A 25,503-nucleotide genomic window follows, 5' to 3' on the forward strand; every position below is an offset into this window, starting at 1 on the left:
GCTGGAATTTCCCCGAGGATTTGGATTCAGCTGCTGCTTAATTCTCACCCAGCCATGCACGGTTTTGCTCCTTCCCCGCTGCACTGTAAGTACTTCTCGGCGAATTTATCTGCCGGCTGCCCTTATCTCGGAGATAATGCCTCGGGAGTCGGGAGGTTTCCCAATGGGATTCTGTTAGCTTTCCGAGGCAGCTAGTGACATTGCTCCGTGATTTACGTGGTCTCTGATTTAAAAAAAAAAATCCCATTTTCAGAGGGTCCTTTTATAGAGGAGCCAGATTAGGAATTTTTTTGCTTCTTATCAAGGAAGCAGCACAATCCTGATGTGGAGAGGAGCCGTTCCTCCCACCCCTGCGCGACGGGCCGGGGGAATTAGCAACACGTTAAATTATTCGCTTTGCTTTCTCATTCCGAAAGATCTTTCTGTTGCTCCTGTGTGCAAGAGCTGATCTGGTTATCTTCCCACCGAGGCCCATTATTTACAGCACAGCCACGATTGCTGAGTTGTTTTTAAAAAGACACCGAATTTCCTGACTTCTTAAAATCGCCGAGGAAGTTGTAGGGTTGTGTTGCGACTTGAGCAGACTGATGGTTGAAAGCGAACAGTAATTTCTCTTCCTGGCAGGGTTAAACACAAATGACGTTATTTATATGGCAGGAAAGTCTTCTAGAAAAGTGTTGATTTTATGTGTTGTGTTTGTGTTCATTATAGAATTGAAAAATTATCTTAAAAAAAAAAAGAAACCAAGAATTAGCTACAGGACAATATTAAATGGTTAGAACGACTTCAGGGTTTTTATTTGTCCAAGTCGCTGTTGTAAAGAAAAAGCAAATCGCATTAGAACTTGGCGAAATGTACATGGGAAGCAGAATATTTGTGAAGAAATCCTTTAAAAAAACCCTCTTACTAACAAAAGTTAAGCGCATTTGTTTAAAACACAGAAGTAACCCGTTTGAAATACTATTTTATTTTATGTAGCCTAGATGTAACTTTGGGACTCTGAGTGGCGTCTCTATAGACAGACACCGTAAAGCAAAATCCACAATATATATTATCTACTGCAAAGCCAATATTTATATAAGTAACGCTATATATTTCAATACATATGATGCGAAATATACACAATAAATATAAACGATATATGTTGTATATGATCGTGCCTATGTATATCATTGTATGCGTTGTACAATAAGATATGTTGGATACGTGTGTTGTATTATGCAATATAATACCCAATATGGTGAATTTTCTCTGTAGAGTGAATTGTTATGGATAATACTGGCAAACTGAATAACTAAAAGGGGAATCGGAGCTGAAATAAACATCTGCAGCTGGCAATAATCCAAACCTTTAATTCTCACCCTGCTCTTTTTCCCATCCTAATTCTTTTCGTCGTATTGAGCTGCGATCGCCTTCACCGAAGACGTGTTAAAACATCCCTCCTCTTGCAGCTGTGTCCGTGTGGAAGGACAGGTGCAAGAGGCTGCTGCGAACCAACCTGGGTTTTTTTTTTATGATATAATAGTTGTGCCATAAAAAAAAGTTCATATCTCGCTGCTTTCATGTTTCAGGTGCCTGTAACTGTTACTGACCTGAGCCCGAACATCTGGAGCCAGCTGCAGGGCAGCCCCGCTTCTCATGTCAAACTCCCAGCCTTCGACATAGGAATCTTTAAGCTTCACCCCACAGAAAACTTCTGCGCCACCTGAGCTGCTGCTTTTCCCGACCCACGGCTGCCCCGGCCCTTGGCCCCGCTTTGGAGGATATAAAATGTATCAGAGTTTAGCCCTAGCTCCCAACCATGGGCAATCGGCTTATTCCCACGACTCCAGCAATTTTCTGCACTCGTCCGCCAGCTCCCCGGTGTACGTGCCCACCACCCGGGTGCCCTCCATGCTGCAGACCCTGCCTTATCTGCAAGGCTGCGAGACAGCCCACCAGAGCCACCCCCTGGGCAACCACCCGGGCTGGGCGCAGACTGGCGCCGAGGCCTCCGCCTTCAACCCGAGCAGCCCTCACCCATCTTCGGGCTTCCCCTACTCGCACAGCCCGCCGGTCAGCAACAACGCCGGCCGGGAGGGAGCCTACCAGAGCCCGCTGCTCCTGGGCAGCGGGGCCCGGGAGCAGTACAGCAATGCCTTGGTGCGCTCGGTCAATGGATCCTACTCCAGCCCCTACCCTGCCTACGTGAGCCCGGAGATGCCCCCCTCCTGGACCGCGGGACACTTTGAAAGCAGCGTTCTGCACAGTCTCCAGACCAGGCAGGCTGCCTTGCCGGGCAGGAGATCCACTTTCGGTAGGTGACCGCCCCTGGGAGCTGCCCTCGGGCACCGCAGAGCCCAGCCCGGCTGAGCCCCCTTCCCAGCCCCCAGGAGCTCTCCATTCTGGCGGCCCTGGGGTGGGTTTAGCTATTTTTTAAGATGCAAATAATGTGTAAGGCACCCACCTCTCCAGCTTCGGTGGACAGCAGGATCCGCTCCCTAAAGGGCTGCTAGGAGCCTCGTGGGAACTGAAAACTTACCCAAAAGAGCCCAGCGTGTTAATGCAGGGCTTGGTCCTTGTGGCCAAAGCAGCGCCTGACTCTGCCCCTCTGGAATTAATGGGGCTATCTGAGGAGTCAGGTAATGGGAGCAATGAGGCAGGAGAATCTGGCCCCTGAGTTTTAAGTGAACCTTACGGAAAAGATGGTTCTTTAGAAAGACCTCCTTTCTCTTTAGCCCTAGGAAGGGTCCAGTGGTGGAAACAGCTGTCCCCTCCCCTCCCCTCCGCTCCCCAGGCAGGAGCTGGGTTGTTGCCACGTGGATGCCAGGATATAGATATATATGAAGGGGAAAGAAGACGCTTAAAAAGGAGAGTAATTTTGCTGGAGAACAGAAACATGGAGGTTGTTTAAACGCCTTGCCCTTACCCAAAATGATCTCTCCTTTCTACCATATTGACTTCGTGCCTTCGCCTCAATACTTGCCCTTGTGTTTGAATTAGGAGGGCAGATTTATGGCTCCTTCCCTTTTAAGTAATTTATTGTGGTAAATTAGTTTATATTTGAACAGACTCTTGGTCTCCTAATTCGCCTTCACCCAAACAATTCCTCAGTTGCATCAATCTGCTGCCTTTGGAGAGACAGTGAAATCTAGTCAGGCGTTGAACAATAAAACCCGCTTCAATTCGTTTTTATCCACACGGAGAGCCCTTTTAAATCAAGCTCCTAGCCAACTTTCCAGCTTCTCCCCCTCTTCCCCGTGACCCTGCCCGGTCTGCCCAATAAATAGGACCAGCTCTGGTTTATAACTCATGGGTCTAGTCTTCTCCTAAGATTATGTTTTGAAAAGTACTTTAAAATCCACTTCAGGATCTCATCCTTCTTATCATCTTTACTGCTGTGAATCGAATTATCTTATCTCTCTAGTGAGAACAAAGTAAACTAGGAAAACTCCAGTCCATGTTTCTTACGAACTTTTCCAAATTGCGGATCCTACTTTCTTCTACTGCACTTTAAACAGATGCTTCCTTATGATTTCTGGGAATCGTTTTGATTTGCCTTTGGAAGTCATGTATAATCTTTTTTCCCACTGCATTAGTAGGATCCCCTGATGACTTGGACTGTAACTCTTCACTGCACCTAAAGCAAACGTTAATTCCATAGAAATCACCCCAGTTTATAAACTATCTCCTTTTCTACTGAGAGATGTGGGTTCCTCGCAAAGTCATTCGCTGTGCCCTGCATTTTGTATGTTATTGGCCTTCCAAAATGCAGTGTTCAAGAATTTCTTCTAGTTATTTATTTTTGCTCTTAGATCATGTAAGCGAAGGTGAAGTTCCCTAACACAACTAAAAGTCCAAACTTTGATTTTTTAAGGATCGTTTCTTTAAGTAGTTCAAAGAAGGTGAAACCAGGAGTGCATTTTTATTTGGAAAGAAAACAGGCAATTTTCAAACCACGAATAACAGCTTCTTCCAGACTGGGAGGGAGGGAGTTATTTCAGAAAAAAAATGAGGCTTTAAATCAACTTTCACTAAGACTGAAATAATAGGGGTTGTTCTGTATCGCCGGCTTGTAAAATAACTGAGGCAAAACTGTACAGCTGGGAGATACCCGAAGCTAGTCAGACAAACAAACCCTTTCACTTTCCCTTCTGATTTCTGGAAGAAGGGGGTCAGATCTCACTCTGAAATGTCTAGTTCAGTGCCTCATGAATATGTCATACTTGGGAGTTAGTTGGGGAAGTATACGCTTGTACCTATGTGCAAAATCTGTGTGTGTTTGAAACCCATGGCATTCTTGAGTGTGTGTATTTATAGGTGGGTGTAACAGATGTGCATGGATGTGGGTATATAGACGTGTACACACACACCCCTTTTATTTTACAGCCAACGTTTCTTGTACATATATGTTCTATGGCTATAGAATTCAAACAGAAGTGTATGTCTACAGCCACCTACCACTTCAAACTCCGCCAGCGCTGGTCCGGGGAGCTGGAAGATTGACTCGAGAAAGCTGACCCCCCCCCCCCTTTCCCCTGCGAGTCTGTCATTTGTCAGCTCGAAGCTCTAGGTGTGATTGATACCCACAGGCCAGCATCCCCCGAAGTTGTACATCAGCCATAGACATTCCAGCAGGCCTTCCCCAGCCTGCTTGTCGCCACCAGTCAGCAACCAACCCCATTTGATTGAAATCAGGAAAGTCTTCCAGTTCCCTCTCCCCCCCGCCACCCTCCTCCTTTTATCATCTTACAATAACATCATAGCGATCATTTATTTTTACAACCGATCGGGGCTGCACCCGCCCGCTTCCAGCCACATGAGAAGCGGTTTCTGGGCAGCCCGCAGGGAAATGAAATCAGCTCAATCTTCATTATCGCCCCTTGCCGGGGATATTTATTTATTTATTTTAGAAATCATTAAATGACACATTAAAAGGTTAAATGAAAAGGAAAACAGGGGGCAGGGCGGAGGCGTCTTTCTCTTTCTTGTCCAGACTATGGAAACACGTGAAAGGGCTGCTAAAAGCAGGGATGGGGGTTAACTGAAATGGGCCCTTGCTCGCAGGTCCCCTCTGGTGCTTTGCAATGGGTCCTCAGCCCAGTGAAGCCATAGGGGAGAGTCCTGCTTCAAAACCCAGGCTCCCACGAGGGTCGGCAGAAAAGAGCTTGGGCTGATGCATTCGCCTGGATTTCTTTCTCGCGCTCCAGTTCTCCTCTTGACCCCGCTGCGGCGGGAGTCAATGAGAGTTTTGCAGCTGACATCCCTGGGTCCGACACTTCCCCAGGGCATGAAAAGTGGGAGACGGGATGAGCAACCCGACCTGGCTATCGGCTGCCATCTCTGCTTAAGCAGAACTCCCCTATTCATAGCCCTGGGACAGGGCCCTCAGCTGTTTCCGCCTCGGATTTATTTCATACGGGACAAATCCAGGACAGGTGAGATGAGGAGAAATCTTTGAAGCCAGTGGCAAAACTCCCTTTGACTTCCAGGGGGCCAGGATTTCACGCATGGGATTTTCACCTACGATCTGGAGGTGAGCAAAACGGTCAGGGACTCCAGTGGGAGTCCTGTTAGGGAGGGATCTTCCCATAGCATCTTATTTCTGATCCTTCTTTACCATGGCTCTCAGTCACTTCCCAGGTTCTGTTTCCCTTCTTCCAGCTGAGCTTTTTTCCTGAGTCGTGGTTTCCGTGACGCACTGGTGTGTTATTTTCAGTTGTGATGTTACAACTATTTGCCATGTAGGGATCCTGGTAGGCCAGAGAACAGCTAGGGACACACGGCACAACCCTTTACGGGAGCCGGGATGGAGAACAGTTCGGCGGGACGCCCCGGCGTGTCTGACCCTTGGTGTCCCGGGGCTGTTTGCTCTTGCAGAGAATCGTAGGAATTATTCAGGAAAGTAGCCGCGTGGTACCTGAATGCGCAGCAGCCCAGTGCTCTCCCATAGCGTCCCCCAAAGCAATCGGTGCTTAATGGGCCAGTGAATGGCCTTTTATTCCTCCGAAGACAAAGCTGGGTTCCTTTGAGGACAGGCATGCTGGCTCTGGGGCGCCTGGGATCCCCGGGGGGAGGGATCCTGTGCGGGGAAGGGGGCGAGCACCTAACAAGCTGCCTTTGGGTCAGTTTCAGAGTACTTGGAAGAATTCCCCGGGGATGGCAGAGAATGTGTGAACTGCGGGGCGATGTCCACCCCGCTGTGGAGAAAGGATGGCACCGGGCACTATCTGTGCAACGCCTGCGGGCTCTATCACAAAATGAACGGCATCAACCGACCGCTCATCAAGCCACAGAAGAGGCTGGTAAGGCTGGCAACCCCCAACCACCCATATCTTTCCCCTGACCCCCGCACCGCGCTAGGGAAGCGGGGATCTGTGCCAGCACCAGGTTCTGGCTAGAGGGGGTGGTTTGTGCGCTCCGAGGGGGGGAGAGGCAAGTGAGGTGCCTTGGAACTTTCTTCTGGGGCTTGGAGAATTAAAGGTCTGGCCCCGGAGATGTTGCAGCTCGGAGGAATCCAGCTGAGAAGTGAACTCGTCAGCGTTGCGCAACAATCTCAGCCCCATTTGTGCCGCTGGTCCGTGGCGATCGATCACACCTGATGAGGATGATATTGTTCAAGAGTCGTTAACTATTATTGGCCCACGTGAATACAGCGAGCACACCCCACCCGCCCAGTCTGAGCTGGTCAGTAGGTAAGGGTGGAAGGATGAAATGACATCAGCTAGTTACCAATGGAGACATTTTAGAACCTACTACTTCTGTGCAAGTTTGCAAGAAAAGGAACTAGCTATTTACACAGCTCCTGCACCACTCGTGGGAGTCCGACAGGACTGATTTGAAAGGACAGAAAGCCCTAGGCTAAGAAACCAAAGGTTGTATGTTTCCTCTGGCATATGATTTATCTAATCAGAATAGAGTGACATGACCTCCCCTCACTCGTTCCCACAAAGAGAAATCCAGTTGCTTGCTTTAAAAATAATAATAATAATAATTAATAATAAATAGTATTTGACACGGGAATACAGAAGTACAACCCCTTAACCGACATCTTGATCTGAGAGCAGTTGGTTGCTTTCCTTTTGCAAGGTAGAGTGAAATTGACGTTGGTAAGCGCGGGTTCTCTTGTCCGCTTTCCTCTCTGTCCACTTACTTCGTATTTCAAACAAAGGACAGGGTTTCTTGCTAGCCTGGGGAAAACCTTTAATGTCTGGGGCTGTATAAAAGCAGAAACTAAAGAGAGAAGCAAACTATGTCATGTCCCTTTTCGTTTTGTTTTTAATATGACCACCTTTTCATTACCCCGGAGACTGGCCTTTCTCTAAATATTCTTTTATCCCCTCTATCAACAAAAAGTCTGTGTTTAAATTCAGGGGAAGTTATTCAATGTTCATTTGACATATTTTGACACTGTTCTTTAAAAAGAAAAGAAAAAGCCCAGAGCTTAATTGGGATTCTAGGATACAGTGGCCAGTTAAAACAATATTGAGTGCGAGAGAACATTGTGCGTTTATCGTGTAGAAGAAGTGAATTTGCTGTCCATGTCAACAATAAAGTTATCCATCCAAAGTTTTGCCTCTTGAGGCCCCTGAAATTTCCCCTTATAATGCCTAACAAAAAAACTCAACATATTTTGGAAGGCTACCAAAGACAGATTAAAATGATCTATAGAGTGTCTGACTGCGATCCTCTGTTTCCTTCTTGATCACTTTGAGTGTATTTTATTGGGATAAATACATGCGTGCACATGTATGCATTGCTCTCTCAGAAGTAAGGAGTAGACAACTAAGAATCTACCAAAGGAAAATACAGCCAGGTTAGCTAGAGAATGAAAAATAGATATTAATGGGAATAAAGATCTAAAAAATGAAGATCAATGCTATGGGACTGTATTTACATTTAAATGCTAACATGACTAGCTCTGGTTTTCTGCTTTCAAAGTATAAGGAGCTCTTCAAGTGACAGGCAGAGATCTATTAGGACCCTCTAGTTATTTAATGTGCTTATTACTGAATGCAGGAATTCACAGCTCCAAACACATTGGTGGATACAGGCTGATCAATAAAACACATGTATGAAGGCTGAGGATATTTTTAATATTGCTCTCAAATAGGAAAGGCCTGGTTCTGTGCATAGAGCTCTAACTAAGTATGCCTATCACCTTTCCAGAGCGCCTTGTGCATTTCTGGGTTTGCAGAAAAGTTTTCCCATGTAGGCTGCCCAAGACCAAGAGAGAGGTTTGAGTTCTCCCCTACACGCAAGTCCCCAGCTCCCACCCTGTTGTCCTGCTTCCACAATCACAGTTAGTGCTAAAGTCAGTGGGTGTGTGCTGCCTGAGTGTGGCTCTTCAAGTCAGCTGATCAGACATCATGGCTCAGTGCTATCTGAGAGGAGCCATTTTTCAAGCGAACACCTAAAAAAAATGGTTGGTAGAATGCATGGGCCTCACACAAAGTCAGGAACCACTTTGATAGATTGTGGCTGAGGGTTGTTTAAATTAACTGAAAAATGGAACCAGGGAGTTACTAGTGGTGTGACATGGGCCTGTCCTTGTGAAAACCTTGACCAAAACAAAGGCATTGCCTGTCGGGCACTAGCTAGTTGTGTGTTCAGTGAAGAGGTTGATCTTGCAATTCTGATTCAGGGGAATAGCCCCTTTGGAAGGTACAGGCTGGGCTCAAGGATAAAATGCCTACGGTCTCAATTTAAGGCCAGACCCAGCTCCCATTAAAGTCCATCAGGCCTTTAAAAGATTGAAATAATGAATATATTTTAACAATTACTCTCCATAGTGTAAATGCCCTCAGGATAATAGGAAATTAAATGTCATGCAACTAAGCAGTATTTTCAGATTAAATATGCCTCACAATTTCCAACCATTTTGATAATCACAGACACATAGAACAGGCATAGTATCCGGTAAATAAATAGTAGTGCATGCATCTCGATAGACAAACTGATTATCTATCCACTAGAATGCATGTTAAGCCCCTCCTTCTAATTTACCTTTTAGACTGGGCTGAATATGGAACAACAAGTGAACACTGATCTAGCCTTACTTCCATTGAAGTCCATGAGAGCTTTGCCACTGATTTAAATTGGAGCAGAGTTGTCCCTGGTTAAATAAATACTGTAGGCTGGAATCGCATACAGTCACTGGTGCATCTCTGGCGGTCAGCATTGGCTGAAGGATAGGTTATGGTTACTGTGTTCATTAGTTGCTGTATCTTTTCAGATTACAACATTAATCTTACAGATATTATACATTGGATTCCATCACAGTTGGGTCTCCTTGCAAGGGGGAGAAGGCATGTCTTTTTCATGTAAATTCACCTTTGATATTTTAATTTAGTTGTAAAAAGTTTCATCTTTTCACACCGCAGTGATTGGTAACAGAGCTCAGGACTTGATTCCTCAAACTCTAAATCAGTCAAGCTAAATGCTAGTAAACCTTTAGGATGAGTCCTTAGTGAAATGAAGTTTCAGTTGGAAATAGATTTCTTTGCTAGAGTTTAGGGCATGAATGCTAATGTAAAATCCCTCATTATTACATGCATGTCTCCAAAGCTGCAAAGACATTTGCACGTGTTAACTTTACATGTGTATGTAATCTGTGCATGTGTGTGAAGTAAAGCATGTGTGCAGAATTAGGGCTTATAGATAATTTGGTAAAGACCTTAGTGTTTTCATATTAAAGATACTTTTATAGATATAATGTAACAATATGAATAGGATACTACACTCATTACTCAGGTAAAACTCTCTTTGGATGTCAATGGACAGCTTTGACCAAGAATTTACAGGATCAGATCCATATAGCTCAGGGATCCCTAAGAAGCCCATTTTCCTTTGCATGATAATAAATCTTACCAAGGTCACTATGCAGGGATTTTGGTTTTTAACAAAATATTTTGATGAACAATTACAATCTCTGCGCAACATTTGTGCTTACTGAGCCTCAGTGTAAATTGTCTGTTTTCTATCATATTGCCATTGAAGCTTTGTTTCCAAGTTATCCAGGCAGATGTGATTTTTTTAAAATTAAAACTAACATGTATCAGTTAAACTGTTTTAGAAGTCTAGTGCCAATTTTTAATAACATTTTTAATGGATTCCAGCTTCTTATTATAACCAATTTCTTAAGAAAAACAATTGTTTTTAAAATTGTAATTCTGCTGTATTTTGCTTTTTGGTATTAATTGATATCTTCAAAGTAGTCACTGGAGATAGTCAAGATGCTTGCATCTGAATTAGAGCAGGGCAGGAACTGGATTTTTTGTTTCACAGAAAATTCCATGATTTCAATTCTTCCCATTCCAAAATGGAACAAACCCCCCAAAATGTGAAATTTCCTCTTAAATCAAAATTAAAAAAAATTTCAGGTGAATGGAAATGTTTTGTTTTGATAAAAATGAAACATTTCCTTCTGATTTTGCTTTTTTCTTACATTATACATAATATAATATCAAAACAAAATGTTTTTCCAAACCAGAAAATTAAAATGTTGCCTTCTCAAAATGAAACATTTTGACGTCAGCAGAATGCTCCAACCCATTATTTTAAAACATAATTTAACTGAAATCCATGTTTCCATGGAACATTTTGCTTTCAATGAATCAGCATTTTCTGATGGAAAAACATTCTGTCATTACTGCTGCTCAGAAGTTTTCTGTGTATAGTGTCTATCTACTGGGGCAGATTCTGATCTCAGGTATAGTGATGTAAATCCAGAGCAACTCCACTGATTTTGAATACCTTTTTTGTTGCGAGAACAGTTTAACAAAAAATACCCAGGGCCATATTCTGATCTGAATGTTGCGGGCATTGTAACTATTTTCAGAACAGACGTTTCTCAGAGTTCTTTCAATCCATATAGCAGATGAAATGGAGACAAATAGGTTGCACCATTATTAAGGGTGCATAGGGTTAGGGGAGGCTAACTCTCACACCTTCCCACTTGTGTACTAGTCCAGGCTACCTAAGAACGCTGGGGCTATTTCCTGTGCTGCAGGGGGTTAGGCCTGATCACTGCTCACCCATCCTTTATGCAACAGCCCCATCAGTAGAGCTGGTCAAAAATTTTCTGATGCAATGGTTTTCTGTTGGAAAATGATGATTCAACAAAATCTAACCATTCCACTAGAATCTATCAATTTCACCAAAAAATCCAGTAGGAAATTATCAAAATGCTTCATTTTGACAATAATATACTAGAATATAGTTGAAATGATCAAGTCAAAAAAAAGTTTTGATCTTATCAAAACTAAAGGGTTCAATAAGGTTGAAATGAAATATCTCAGAATATTTTGTGATGTGAACATTCAGAGATTTAGACTTTTTGTCCTGATTTGAGACACAACCGAATTCAAAATCCCAGAATTTCCCATGGGATGGAAATTCAATTTTTCAACCAGCTCTCCCCATAAGAGGAAAAGGGATCAAGTTAGAGATGGTTTCAGAGCTTAGTCCCACTTAGTGCATGTTCTGAGCTCAAAACACAGATGTGTAACAGCCATTTGAAATGTCCAACATTACTTACCTACCATACTCCTCTGTGCCAGATCCAGAGGAACTGTTAGTCTGTTATTTCTGATGGTACTTCCAAGCTGGGGGATGTAATGTATTTGCATATGTATATATTCAAAGCTCCAGGCTTTGCCGCATTGGGATATGATGCTAATGTGTTTTGTTAAAGTATTCATTGTTGGGGCTTTCCTGGTACAGGTCATCTGCCTAGTGCTGGGCAATCATTACTGACTGAATACTTTTAATTCCCAGTTTTTAGAGACATAACAGCTAGGACTGTCAAATGGAACTAATCTAACATGTAGATAAACCCCAGTGTGTACAAGCCATCCTTCTCACCAGCCCCAAATCTCAAGCTGTAGAGGTCTGGGGCCATGTGCAAAGTGTACTGCACGCAGGCCAGGTGTGTGTCTTAGGGTTTGTCTACACTACAGAGGAAATTTGATCTAAGCTGCGTAATTTGAGTTACATGAATAGCATGACTCAAATGGACGTAGCTTAGATCTACTTCCCGCAGAGTCCACACCCTGCAATGTTGATGGGAGACGCTGTCCCATCAACTCCCCTTACTCTTCTCAATCTGGTGGAGTACAGGAGTCGACGGATGAGCAATCTGTGGTTGATTTAGCGGGTCTTCACTAAATCGACCACTGATGCATCAATCGCCGCTCGTCGATCCCCTGGTAAGTGTAGACAAGCCCTTAGTCTGTCTGGCAAGCGTTCACACAGCTCCTGTCCCTCACTCCCACCTCCCAAAGACTCCCTTTATCAGACACATGCATGCCTGTCCTCTCATTTTTACAGTCCATCCAGTATCCTATTCAGGTCAGGATTCATGACCATGTGAAGGATTTTCTCTGGCCATGACAGGCCCTGGTAAGGACAGGGTTTTTACACCTATAGGGTCTGATATGGCATCCATTGAAGTCAATGGCAAAGTTCTTATTGACTTAAGAACTGCGGGATCGAGCTCCTAGTGAAGCGAACCTCATGCACCTCTGCAGTTTCGGATAGTTGAAAACACAAGATGGTCATGACAGCTACTCTTTTTGCTGCAGCGATTCCTAGCGTGTTACTCCAGTTGAAGTCAACAGGACCCTTGGCTGAGCAAGGAGGCTAGTACAGACTAATATCCTTTGACTTTGTCAGGAAAATAAATGGTCAGGTCTGATATATTTACATTTTAACAAGCCACTGAGCATGTAACACCCATTCCCCAGAGGGCTATACATGCACAGGAAATATTTTTCATCATTTTAAAGCAATTATGCACACACAATTCAATGCTGTGAACTGGAAAGGGAAAATATTGGGACCAGCTCCTGTAATCAACTCCACGTAGGCAGACACTTGTACCCACCTGGAGGCCTGTGAACCAAAGGGTCTGACTGCAGCAGGGCTGGCTCCAGGCACCAGCTTAGCAAGCAGGTGCTTGGGGCAGCCCCTCTAGAGAGGGGCGGCATGTCCAGCTATTCGGCGGAGGGTCCCTCACTCCCTGTCGGAGCGAAGGACCTCCTGCTGAATTGCCGCAGATCGCAATCGCTGTTTTGTTTTGGGTTTTTTTGCTGCTTGGGGTGGCCCTGGCTTGCAGGATCAAGGGTTAGTCTATGGAAACCCACAGCTGACATGTACAATTCCCACTGACTTCGGTGGGAATCCCCTGCACAGTGCTTTGGCCTTAAGGGGGAAGATTTTCAATAGGACTTAGCTCTCATTTAGGCTCTGGAAGGGGCCAGATTTTCAGGCTAATTCAGGCACACAGCGCCTTTTTGAAAATCAAGCCATTAGTGTCACAATGGGAGCTGATCGGTGCTGAGCCCTGGACAATCTAGCCCTTAATGTCAGAGTCACACTGGCACTTTTCTACTGGTATTTGAACACTGTGATCCTTTTCTGTTATTCATCATATACAAAAATTGGTTCTTCTGGTGATTTAAAAACAAAGTGACTGGTCCATCAGCAACCTAACAGCTGGAATACCAACCACTTCCTGCTGCAGTTACAAAATCCAGTCTCCAAATGGCTCAGCCAGCATAGAACAAGCCAGTCTCTAGTCTCCATAAGCAAGATCATTTGAAAAAAGAATACAGTTCGGCTCCCATTCATTCAGTGGCAAAACTCTCATTGTCTTCACTAGAGTCAGGATCAGAACCACCTGGGAAACAGGTTTAAACCCCAAGGCATAAGGCAGAAGGGAAGGCAAAAAGGGGTGAAACTTAGAATGGCTGTGCTCTGGTTCTAAGGGCACGTCTATACTACAGCCACTTAAATGGCACAGTTACGGCGCTGCAGCCGTGCCACTGTAGCATGGACACTTCCTACATAGATGGAAGGGTTTTTCCCCCATCCATGTAGTTAATCTACCCCTCAAAAGGAGGTAGCTAGGTTAACTAAAGAATTATTCCATCAAACTAACCGGGTCTACACAGGGGATTAAGTCAACCTAACCGTATTACACAGCTGGAGACAACATTTTTCACAGCCCTGAGCGACATCGCTTGGTTGATGTAATCTCTAAGAGTAAACCAGGCCTAAGGGGCCCCATACTGCCATCCTTATGTAACAAACCTTCCGCTGATAGAAGCTCTGCAGAAATGCATCCTAAGCAATTGTTAACATCACTGAGTCTATATTAGTTACCAACAGTTGAGTAAAGGAAGCTGGAGTAAGCTCTCAGTACACTCCAGGAAACGGACCCACGTCTCCTTGTCCAGTTTATTCCTATCGTTTTGCCTTTGTTCCTATTTAAAGTCTTACAACAGACTTGGTGCTTGTGGTTTGTTATTTAATTAACTTTGAAATGTCTGAGCTGAACAAATTCCGCAAAGATTAATTTTTAAGATATGTGTTGTCATCCTAAGTCTGATTTCTCCCTGCCTTCCATAAAACCATTGTTTACATTCCCAAAACTGAAAAAAAAAAAAAAAAAAGTCGAGTTTCAGGGTTTCACATTTGCTTTGATTTTGCTAAGTCCTAGACCTTTTTTATAAGATGTTTTCTGCGCAGAATTTTTCTGTGCAATATCCCTGCATAGAGTCTTCGCTAGCTTGGTTGGCAGTAAAAAGGTGCTGCACTTTAACCAGTGAATTCAATGAAATGCTAAAGTCTTGTTAAGATGAGGAACCATTGAATTACACTCCCTTACAGTGCATAGCAATATATACTTTGTAGTAAAATAATGCTCTGTTGTTTGTATCTTACGAGCTTCATTCTGGAACCAGCCAAGACAGATATTCCACTGTGTATTATTTTGCCTGCTGGATATGCTGCTTTTACTATGCAAAGTTGCATTAAAATAAAAGGCATATTTTGCACTGGAGATTTCAATATGACTGCACAGTACAGCAGGAATGGTATTTAGCAGTTCTGTGTACAGTAGTGTAGTCATGTATATGAAGGATATGGTTAGTAAGAATAATACAGTTGCTAGCCCATTTTAGATGATACGGCAATGTTCTGTAGGTAGCATAGGCAGCAGTTTTGCGACATATCATTTTTTATCTTTGACATGAGCAGAATGCAACCCTACTGATTTCCATAGAAAGCGATATTCCTTAGTGATGGGCTGGGATGGAATTTTGTTTTAGAGAGCATCTTTCATGGTCAAGGTATCTTGAAACACTTTACCACATAATACACTAGGCCCTGATCCTGAAAGCCCATGTAACTGTGCATACGTACGTAGTCCTATGAGTATAAAGTTAAGCTAATGCACAAGTGACCCTATCCCACAGGTAACAAGCAGCTCGGAGCCCTTGCTCAAGCTGAAGCCCCGGAATGCCTGAAGCACGATTCTCAGCCTAGGTGGAGGAATCTCTTTCTCTCCAGCAGGGCACAATCCTGCAGCATGCTCAGAACACGCCTAATACCTGATACCTATCAGACCCCACAGCAGAAAGGCTCGATGCAGGTCTCTAATAGTGCAGTTTCGGGTTGACCAAAACTATATGTAAATCCAAGTCAAATTTGGCAAACAGTTTCACCCAAAAAAGAAACAGAGAATTTTTTCCCCGAAAAAGTCAAACTGTTTTGTTTTGACATTTTCAAAATAAAACGTGATGTTTTGTTTAGAAATGTAGGTAGATTTTTTTTAAGGCTAAAAGCACCCAAAATGAAACAAAACAAAATGGAAAAAATGGGAGGGAAATTGGTTTGGGTCAAATGAAACATAGTATTTTTCAGATTCTTTTGATTTGGCTGCCAAACCAAAAATATCAATTATCTGCTGGCTCTATTCTTAACTTGGTTCTTATTCAGTGAAAATGTCCACTAATTGTAAGATTGGGCCTTTTCTGAGGAATCAGCTATTGTCCAAGTTACTGAGGTTGTAATCTTTTTTTAAGGCGAACATAGAACTCTCCACTGCAAATGTGGCACAGAAAAATACCACATGGTTACTGCCGCACCTCGTGAAATAATTTCAGTAGAGCATGAATATGCACATAAATTTGTTCCATGCAAGTTATTGCACTATTAGCCCCAAAAAAACAACAAAGAACAAAAAAGGAATTAAAATTATTAAAAAGTTCTTATAAGAACAATATTCTCATGAAAATCATTAACACCAATCACATTCTGAGCTGAGGAATCAGGTTCATTTGATAGAGAGGTTTCAGAAAAGAGTTAAAATAGCCATAATTTAACTCTCCGTACGTAGGTAATTCCACTTATAACATCCTTCGGGGACCTTGACTTGGGGTTTGAGCTTAAATACCATGTTAACTGGTGGGTATCCAGATCTATGCAAAATGTATGATGTGTTTTCATTAACTGTCTCATCAGTTTCAGTTCATGTGTTTTCCCACCCCTTGAGTTTTAGGCTCATTCAAAGCTAGAATGGCAAAGGAACTCAAATTAATAATCCCCAGTTCTTATATAGTGTTTTTTTTATCAGCGGATTTCAAACTTTTGTGTTTTGCAACACTCTGCCTTGTGTCTGGGTTTGTATGGTTTCATGAGACATCTCAGTGATCCAGATTTCAGAGGTTTCACAAAGGTTCATTTGACCAAGAAGACGTACCATTTGCCCACCTGTAGCAAGCTGTCTAACGACCCGTTTCCCAACAGTCATGCCTGTCTAAATTGGCAACAAGTTTTGCTGAGTTTTGATTTGATGGTTTTGGGGTCCAAAGGTATTTTCTGTGAAACTCCCCTGTTTTCATTTCCATGTTCCAAGTCTCTGATGGCTTTGTGGTTTTCTGTAAACACTCAGACAGCTCCACAGAGGGACCATCCTCTGTTAATTCTGAGTTTCTTGGCCCAGTAGCTCAGTCAGATCTTCATGTAGCTAACTTTAGCGTACGTTTTATTAAATATGCTCAGACAAATGATTCCAAGAGCTTTATCAGCAGCAGTTGGCTGTCAAGTGCAGCCCATGAAGGGCTTTTTGTTTAAGTGTATGCTACATTTATATAAATAAACACTGGAGTACAATGTTGAAGTCAACAACTTCCTAGACAAGGTCAGAATGCTACAATGGTGGACTTGAATTGGGGGTGGGGAAGGGCAAGAAAGCTCTTTCTTTTAAGTAAACTGCTGGGAAATTAGCAATAACATTTTGTACCTTTGTCCTTCAGTAACCAAAAGTAGCCTTGACTGTGTCTTTCTTGCTGCAGTGGAAAGTTAAATCACAATGGGCAACTTCAGAGAATGTTTAAAGTTTTTTAGACCCGGTATTTTGCTAACCCTGGGCCTGATCACACTCCCAGTGACTTCGCTAGGAGAAGGAGATGGCCCCATGGTCTGTAAACTTATTTGAAACAGCAATTTATTAAAACTATCTTATAGTTGGTTCTGAAATGCGTCAATTACATATTATCCACTCTTCCATCACAGAACTGCTAGGTGACTGACTATGCAAAGATTACAGAGTAGGAAGGATTTTCTGCTGAGTTAGGCATTGAGCTGAAACTGAGGAGATGCGGTTTCTATTCCCAGCTCAGCCATTGACTTCAGACTTGCTTTAGTCCACACAAGAAGGTGTAACTTTTAGTCTGCGCTAGGGTATCACACACTAAATGGTCCAGGTGGACCCTGCTGGTGCACACTAATGTAGTACTGTTTGAAATGGGACCACATTAACGTGCCCCAGGGAAATTTTAGTGCACACCAGCAGGGTCTACATGGGCCATTTAGTGCACAATACCCTAGCAAAGACTAAAACTGACACCTGTATGGTGTGGACTAGAACGCCGTGTTGACAAATTCTTTGTGTCTGACCTTGGAGAAGTCCTTTCATCTACCCAGTGCCCCAGTTCCCCATTTGTTTAGTGAAAATAGCACTTTCCTGTCTCGCAGTGGTGGGGAGAGAATAAAATCCATTACTGATTTGAGGCCCTCAAATACGAGGGTGTTGAAGGCTATAGAAGTATCTAGATAGGAAGACCACTTTGGTGCCATGCCTAGTATTGGAATTCAGTGGTTAGGACCCCAATTTTCACTCTGACCTCATGTCAAGAGACTTACTTGATCATCCTGGGCAGTGGATCCAGCCCCTCAGGTATTACTAGTCCTGCTAACACTTAAGGGTGGGACTTTTCAAAGCTCTCAGCACTGGCCTTACTCTACATTCAGTCAGTGGCAGAAGTCCCCCACTCTTCAGCAAGGACAGCTAGGCCAGAACCAAGCACTTTGTAAACCCTCCCCTTAATACCAGATGTGGTCCTTACTATTGTGGGTCAGCCCATTGGCTTGCTGTATGTGCTGCTTCCATGGGACTATTGATGATAGGAGAGACTATGGGACGGTTTGCAGGCTGGGTTGTGCCAATTCTGCAAGGTGCTGATCTCCTCCTTCTCTGGCTGAGTTAGCTGAGGATGCTCAGCTCCATTCAAGATGTGAGCTAGGCAAATGGGGCCCAATAGGAGTTAAGGAGGCATATCTGAGGGCAGGTTTTTGCCCAGCCTAGGTATACCAGGTATAACATGACCCCGTCCCTCTTGCTCAGGACAGAAATTGCTAGGGAAAGATTTTGAACATCATCAGCTTCTTTTCTGTGCAAAAGTAATCCGCTTGCATCTCAGGGTTATGTTTTGACAGGTTATTTTTTGAAAAATAAATAATGTATAAAGGAATATAATGATCTGCAACAAGTTGCTGAAGCTGCTTCGCTTAGCAACCAATGACTCAAAAAGCGTTCTGTCCCTTTGCCCTCCCTGTCTTCTGAAACTCAAATCTGATCTGCACTTAACAACTAACCTTGTAAAATGTTTCATTTTTATTCTGTCTCCCTTTATCCAGTTTATCACAATGCTTAGTAATGATCTGAGGCAATAATGGAAAAACAAAACAGATTTGGAATTCTTTGTTACTTGCATCACCCAACATCCATCTCCGCGATGAATTGACGTTTTTGTCATCAGGCTGAAGAATATCACTCAAACACCTGAATGTGGCAATAGTCCATGATATTAAATATGGCACCAATATCTTAAACACTTACTGAAGTCCCCTGTTCAAATAGCTGGAATGCCTAGAGCTAAGAGACATTAAAATGAAACGCTCATAAGCTGACAAGCTAAAACCCTGTGTTGAGATATCTGAATTTCCCACTAGCTGAGAACACGATTGACAGAGACAGGCCTGCTGCTTCTGCCAAGTGTTTCTGCTTCCAGCTAAAGAAACATTAGCTTTGGGACCTGTCGTGCAGTCAAGCCACCCACAAAAATTGGAATTAATTAGTGTTTGGAAAGTGCTTTGGGCTCTTTAGATGAGAGGCAAGAGATGCAGGAAGTTAAAAGGATCATTCTTTTTTTATGAACCCCTCCCAAGCCCAAACACCACTGATGATTTACATCAGAGATGAGTCTGGCCCCCATTAACTTTTAACAGTTAATTTAAATTGACAGCATTTTTCTATGGCATTTGCAACATTTCTGCTTTCAAAACATGGATAATAATTCTTTTAAGACCCGTCTCCCTCCGAGTGGATCACTTGGAAATTATTGCACCATATTATGAAATATGAGTTCTCGGAACATATTTGTTCAACTTTAGTGGAAGGGATTAAAAGGATGTTTGCCAGGTTTATCAAGCTCCATATAAGAACGTTTGCAAATCAAAGTGAGCTCACTGGACTGCTATTTCTTTGATGTGAATTTTGTTGTCTTGTGCATTTAATCAACGTTTTTCATTGTCCAGGAAATCAGTGTAATTTGAGATTTTCCTTTTCTCCCTCCATGCAAACTCTTACTTTTCTTTCTTTCACGTGTGTGGGGTTTTTTTAGTCTTCATCGCGACGTGCTGGTCTTTGCTGCACTAACTGTCACACAACCAATACTACCCTCTGGAGACGGAATGCAGAAGGAGAGCCAGTCTGCAATGCCTGTGGATTATACATGAAACTCCATGGGGTAAGACGTTCATTTATCCTCTATAGGAAACCATTTTGTCTTTAATCATTTCCCACCAGGTTTAAAGTATCCTGCCTTCACTTCCTATTGGAAAGGGCAGCTTTATCCAGTCCAGGAATTGCAAAGAATTCAGAAAAGAGCTAAAGGAATGATCTAAGGTCTGGAAAATATGGCTTATAGTGACAGACTTAAGAAACTTCGTCTGTTTTGTTTATCAAAGAGAAAGTTAAGAAGTGATTTTTATTGTGATCTACAAGAACATACATGGGGAAGACATTTCTGATAGTAGCTGGCTCTTTAATCTAGCACAGTGGTTCCCAAATAGTGGCACGGCTTGTTCAGGGTAAGCCCCTGGCGGGCCGGGCTGGTTTGTTTACCTGCCACGTCTGCAGGTTCGGCCGATCGTGGCTTCCACTGGTCGCTGGTTGCTGCTTCAGGCCAATGGGGGCTGCAGGAAGGGCGGCCAGCACGTTCCTCAGCCCGCACCACTTCCTGCAACTCCCGTTGGCTGAGAACGGTGAACCGCGGCCACTGGGAGCTGCGATCAGCCGAACCTGCAAATGTACCAGGTAAACAAACCAGCCTGGCCCACCAGAGGCTTACCCTGAACAAGCCGTGCCCTTAATTTGGGAACCACTGATCTAGCAGAAAAAGGCATAATGAAATTCAGTGGTTAGGGGCTGTTGCTAGACAAATTCAGACTAGAAATAATGTGCACATGTTTAACAGTGATGATCATTAACTATTGGAACAATTTACCTCAGGAGGTGGCAGATTCTCCATCACTTCAAGTCTTTAATTCAAGGTTTGCTGTCTTTCTAAAAGATCTGTTGTAAATCAAACAGAACTTATAAGGAAATTACTGGGTGAGGTTCTCTAGCCTGTGTGATGCAGGAGGTCAGAGTAGATGGTTATAACAGACCCTTCTGGCCTTAAAATCTATTAATTTTAAAGACAGTAAATGCTTCTTTCCTTTCCATTATCTCAGGGACACCAATGGTGTAATTGTGTTTCTGCTAACATCTGAATATGAATTTAGTGGATAAGGAAGATGTATGATTGCTAGCTTGGAGTCCCCTGTTTCCATAGAACAGGTACCTCCAGGTAGCAGCAGGGCAAACTTTCCCAGACCAGGACTATGCACCTGCCCAGACCTGGCAGGGGCATTTCTAGAGGAGACGGAATAGTTTGGTCTCCACACCCATTCCATTCTTGGTTTCTAGCAAGAAGGATAGTTAGCGCCAAGTTGTGGAGCTGGTTTGATGACATTTATCCACTCAGGGCAGGAACCACTAGTGAATTGTCCATAGGCCACAAAGCGGACTTTGTGCTTCAGCCTGGGCCGATTTGAGCCAATGCCCTAGAGGTTAACATCTCCCTATCCCATAACCATTCCCCGTGAGACATCCAGTGCCTCACACCCTGGTGTAACTTAATAAGACACAGTTGCAAAGGTCACGAATAAATCAGAAGAAGGAAAATAGGAAATAATGGAAAAAAAACAAAATTTGTGTGAAAGCCTCAACTGTTCAGCCTTATACATCTTCCAGCCAAGGCCTGTTGTGGAGAAAAATAGCACTTAGTGAAGGACAAGGTCTTTGGACATGCTACAATGTGTAAATATAAAAGCAACACGCGAGGTAGAGCTCAGTACAATACAATATTAATTATTCCAAACTTTGTGGGTGTCAAGGTGCCACGACCTCTGGCAATGAAAAAGGAAAGCATCCAGACAAGGAAAAGGAAGCCTAAAAACATTACCAAAGGCAAAACCTCAACAGGTATGGTTCTTTTATTATATCTCCCTATCGCTTAAACCATAAGCGGGGCCCAATGTTGTCAGTGGTTCTACAGCTGTGGAATTGGCTAAAAAAATAATTCCTGCTACAGAATATGCCTGCAGAATCTAATCTTTCCTACAAAGAAAAAGTGTCTTTTAGTCTTTATGACAGGAAAGAAAATCCTCCAGATGTGAGCTGATGCATTGTTGTTTACCTGAGCCTCAAACAAGAGTACCATTCTTCTCACTGGGGTGTCCACTTATGTTGGTGATGTAAATGGCAGTGCTGTTAGCTATTTCACTGCTGGGCATTTTAGAAGAAACATGCAGACACTGTATCCCTTGCTATTGGATGGATGGAGCCTATAGAGGTGGGAGCAGTAGGGCAGCTGGGTATTGTCAAGAGTTGCTGAGGCAGAGGGATCTAGGAAAGGTTAAGAGATGGTTTAAAAAATTCCCCTCAGAAACACTTGAGAGAGATCTTGTCGATTTCACTTTGCTGCTATATCCTCCATGCTGCACACTGGAGTAGGCAAACCGTTCCTGGACAGCAACTTCAGCAGCAAGGGTGTAAGTGGTGTAAAGGGGAAAGGCAGGGGGCTGGGAATGTCTCAGATGGCCTCTGAGCCAGTGAGGGGAGTGCCTCATGTTGCCCCCAGCAGCAACCCTCTTGCTGGTTTAAGAGCGTGGCTGATGGATTCTGAAACCGTTCCAGCCTTCTTTAGTCAAATAGGAGCCATGATGTGGGGCCTTTAGTTTGGTGGGTGTTAAGGTGGGGAGCAAATGAGTGGACTCTTCTCAGGGCTCTGACAGGAAGGACCACCCAGGAAGAATAACATTCATGTCTATCACATGCCTTCCTCTCCCCCGAGTACCTCTGGCGCAGTGTTGCTCAAACTGGGGTCACCGCTTGTGTGAGGAAAGCCCCTGGCAGGCTGGTCCGGTTTGTTTACCTGCCTTGTTCGCAGGTCCAGCCTATTGTGGCTCCCACTGGCCGTGGTTCGCTGCTCTGGGCCAATGGGAGCTGCTGGAAGCGACGGCCAGTATGTCCCTCGGCCCACGCTGCTTCCAGCAACCCCCATTGGCCTGGAGCAGTGAACCGCAGCCAGTGGGATCTGCAATCGGCTGGACCTGAGGATGGGGCAGGTAAACAAACTGGCCCGGCCCACCAGGGGCTTTCCCCACACAAACGGTAACCCCAGTTTGAGAAACACTGCTCTAACGTGTCACTTACCAATCAGTTTTGGTTTTGCTGTATTTTACCTGAGAAACAAACAAACAAACTACCACACAAAAAGTACTCTCATGCTACAATAATGCCATGAGATAGGAGATTCTCCCCTAAAAAGTCCAGGCAGCTATTAAAATATAAATGACTGTTTCTCTGAGAACTGACTATGTGTATGTTACTTTATCAACTTGTAACGGTTATCTTTCAGGGTCTACAACTTCAGCCACTAACTCTCCTTCTTCCATTACAAACTCAGACAGCACCATCACTTTAAAAACCGAACCCAATGTGGCATCACAGTACCCCGGACAAACCATAGTGTCAGTCTCCCAGGTAAAGCTTGAGAACAGAGAGCTATTTGTATTTGTTCACATTGATTTTTTTGACTAGCTGGTACAGGATTAAGTAGTTCAATTGTCTGTTGCTGTAACAAGCCAGTTTCTGAATTAGACTCTCCCATCCACGCCTCAAACTGTCTTCTAACCCGTAAACGCACCTTTTGCTCTGGAAACCATTAGGCACAGATATAAAGGGTCGCCCCAAGTTTTACAGTTTGCACAGAGTCTCGTTCTACCCTTCTAAAGAGTACACAGCTCCAACTCTCATTGATCGTAGTGGGAGTTACGTCTAGGTAGCTAGGCTTGATTCTGATCTTGCTCTGTTGTAAATCAGGAGTAACACAGTGGAGTCAATGGAAAACCAGTATAAGTGAGATTAGGAACTTGCAGAGTTCTTGACAGCTTTCTAGTCAGACAGGTATATACTTACCTGTGTGGAGTTTTCTTTATTGTTCTGCTGGCAATTAGAGGCGTATTTAACATTCTTGAAAGTGCAGTGCAGAGTGTTCCCTAGAGAACCTAATTCCTATCTCACAAGTTTGTCTGAATGGGTTGCATTGGGTGACGGATTGGTGCTTTGTTTCTCTGGTGGAAGAGATGGCTTTAAATCAAAATGTTCTGACTGTGCGTCATCTTTATATTGAGTCTAACCAAGCCCCTGAATCCGAACATGTCTTAATTTAAGGGAAGTTCCGACTGAGATTCCCAACTGTGAGACTTGGTGCCCTCTCTAGTTTATAGTAGAGGTTCTTGGTTGACATTGATAAGTTTGATTGGTGTTATGATTATAAAGAACATACATGTGCCCAAAGACAATTCATCAATCAGTTGAGCCAGGTATATCACAGGCTTCTTCCAGAGAGATCTGCTAAGGCTTTTTAGTCTTAGAATGAAAGCAATCCTCTTGTCTAGTTCCAGGGTTCTCTTGCGCATACAGTTCTGGTAGGGTCTAATCTATCATATTCATGATCTGTCATATTCATATTATTAAATTATGACAAATCTGACTATTCTTTTGCTAATGACATGGTGCAAGTAATGGGTTTATCTTACATCCCCTTAATTCCAAATTGGAACAGTGTCAGCTAAATTGCTGGGATTTTCAATTTAGCCTAAAGAAGATAGGCACCGAATTCCCATGACGTTTCGATGGAAGTCAGGCACCCAATTCCCTTCAGTTTCTTTGAAAATCCCATCCTAAGTGATTAGCAAGATGATTTTAGAGCTAGATTATTGCATCACTGATCGAAGACAAATATAAATAAATAAAAGTAACTGTAACTCAACGTTCTCATTGAAACTGCTGCTTTCAATATATATTAAAATACATCTGTGGCTTTATAGTTATTTCTTCTTCTTATAATCTTCATAGGCTCAAAGCCAATCGGATGACACACTGGCCAGCGGCCATTCCGAGTTCAAATTTGAACCTGAGGATTACGCCTTCACTTCTGCTACCATGACTCAACAGTCAGGACTAAGCATTCCCCTCCGTCAGGACTCTTGGTGTGCACTGGCATTGGCCTAGAAATGAGGCTTCCAATAAACACTTTGGACCAACCTTTCTACCTTCCCCGCTAATGGATAACAGGCAAAAGGAATGGCTGCCTTAGAGTTTTGGGACTGAAAGGTTTCAAGTAGTCAATATATGATTCTGTGTGCAAAGACAGATTTCTCTCGGAAGCTGTGAGTGAAAGCTTAGAAAATGTTGGCTGTCCTTGGCCAAATTCATTCTTCCTGACTGACGGGTTCGGTGGTACTCATTCCTCTAAAAGCTTTCACTCTGCAGAAGTGAACTGGAGACGCCTCCCCAAAGCAAAAGAGATGGGGATGTCTCTCTTTTCATGAGGAATCCTTTATCTTCCCGAGACGAAACAAATAAATACATCCCAGAATCTATGTTTATTCACGATTATTTCTCCCTTCTGTGACTCCTCTGTGTGCAATTTCTTCCACTTTCCTATAAAGACTGTGATAATATGGCACCAAGTAACTTAATTCTATTAACACGTAAACCGTGTTGCCTTCCTTATGTTTACTGGCCGTGGCAGGAAAGGAAAAAAAAGACCCTGTTGTTTTAAACATATACTGTTTTATATTAAAAATAATCATCTCTATAGAGCATTAGCTTCTGAAGCATTTACTCTCTCAACACAGATCCCATGAGTCATCCATGAGGTAAACACGCTGCTCTTCCAGTTCTATCTCCAAAGAATTTTTTTTTCTTTTTAGGCAAACCATGTGACAAAAATGGTCAAAATAGATTCCAATAATAATAATAAAAGATCTTGAAATGTC

The 25,503-nt window shown here is 43.3% G+C and overlaps 1 protein-coding gene across 1 annotated transcript; it reads left to right on the forward strand.

Annotated features, from left to right (window-relative positions):
* Positions 1-25,503, forward strand: GATA5 (GATA binding protein 5). Its single transcript, XM_032802276.2, has 7 exons — positions 1-85; positions 1,572-2,296; positions 6,109-6,284; positions 19,731-19,856; positions 21,550-21,637; positions 23,076-23,200; positions 24,578-25,503. Exons 2-7 carry the CDS (start codon positions 1,771-1,773, stop codon positions 24,731-24,733), a joined length of 1,197 nt encoding a protein of 398 aa, XP_032658167.1. The 5' UTR covers positions 1-85; positions 1,572-1,770; the 3' UTR covers positions 24,734-25,503.

Source organism: Chelonoidis abingdonii, chromosome 14, assembly GCF_003597395.2.
Source record: "Chelonoidis abingdonii isolate Lonesome George chromosome 14, CheloAbing_2.0, whole genome shotgun sequence".
Taxonomy (NCBI): domain Eukaryota; kingdom Metazoa; phylum Chordata; order Testudines; family Testudinidae; genus Chelonoidis; species Chelonoidis abingdonii.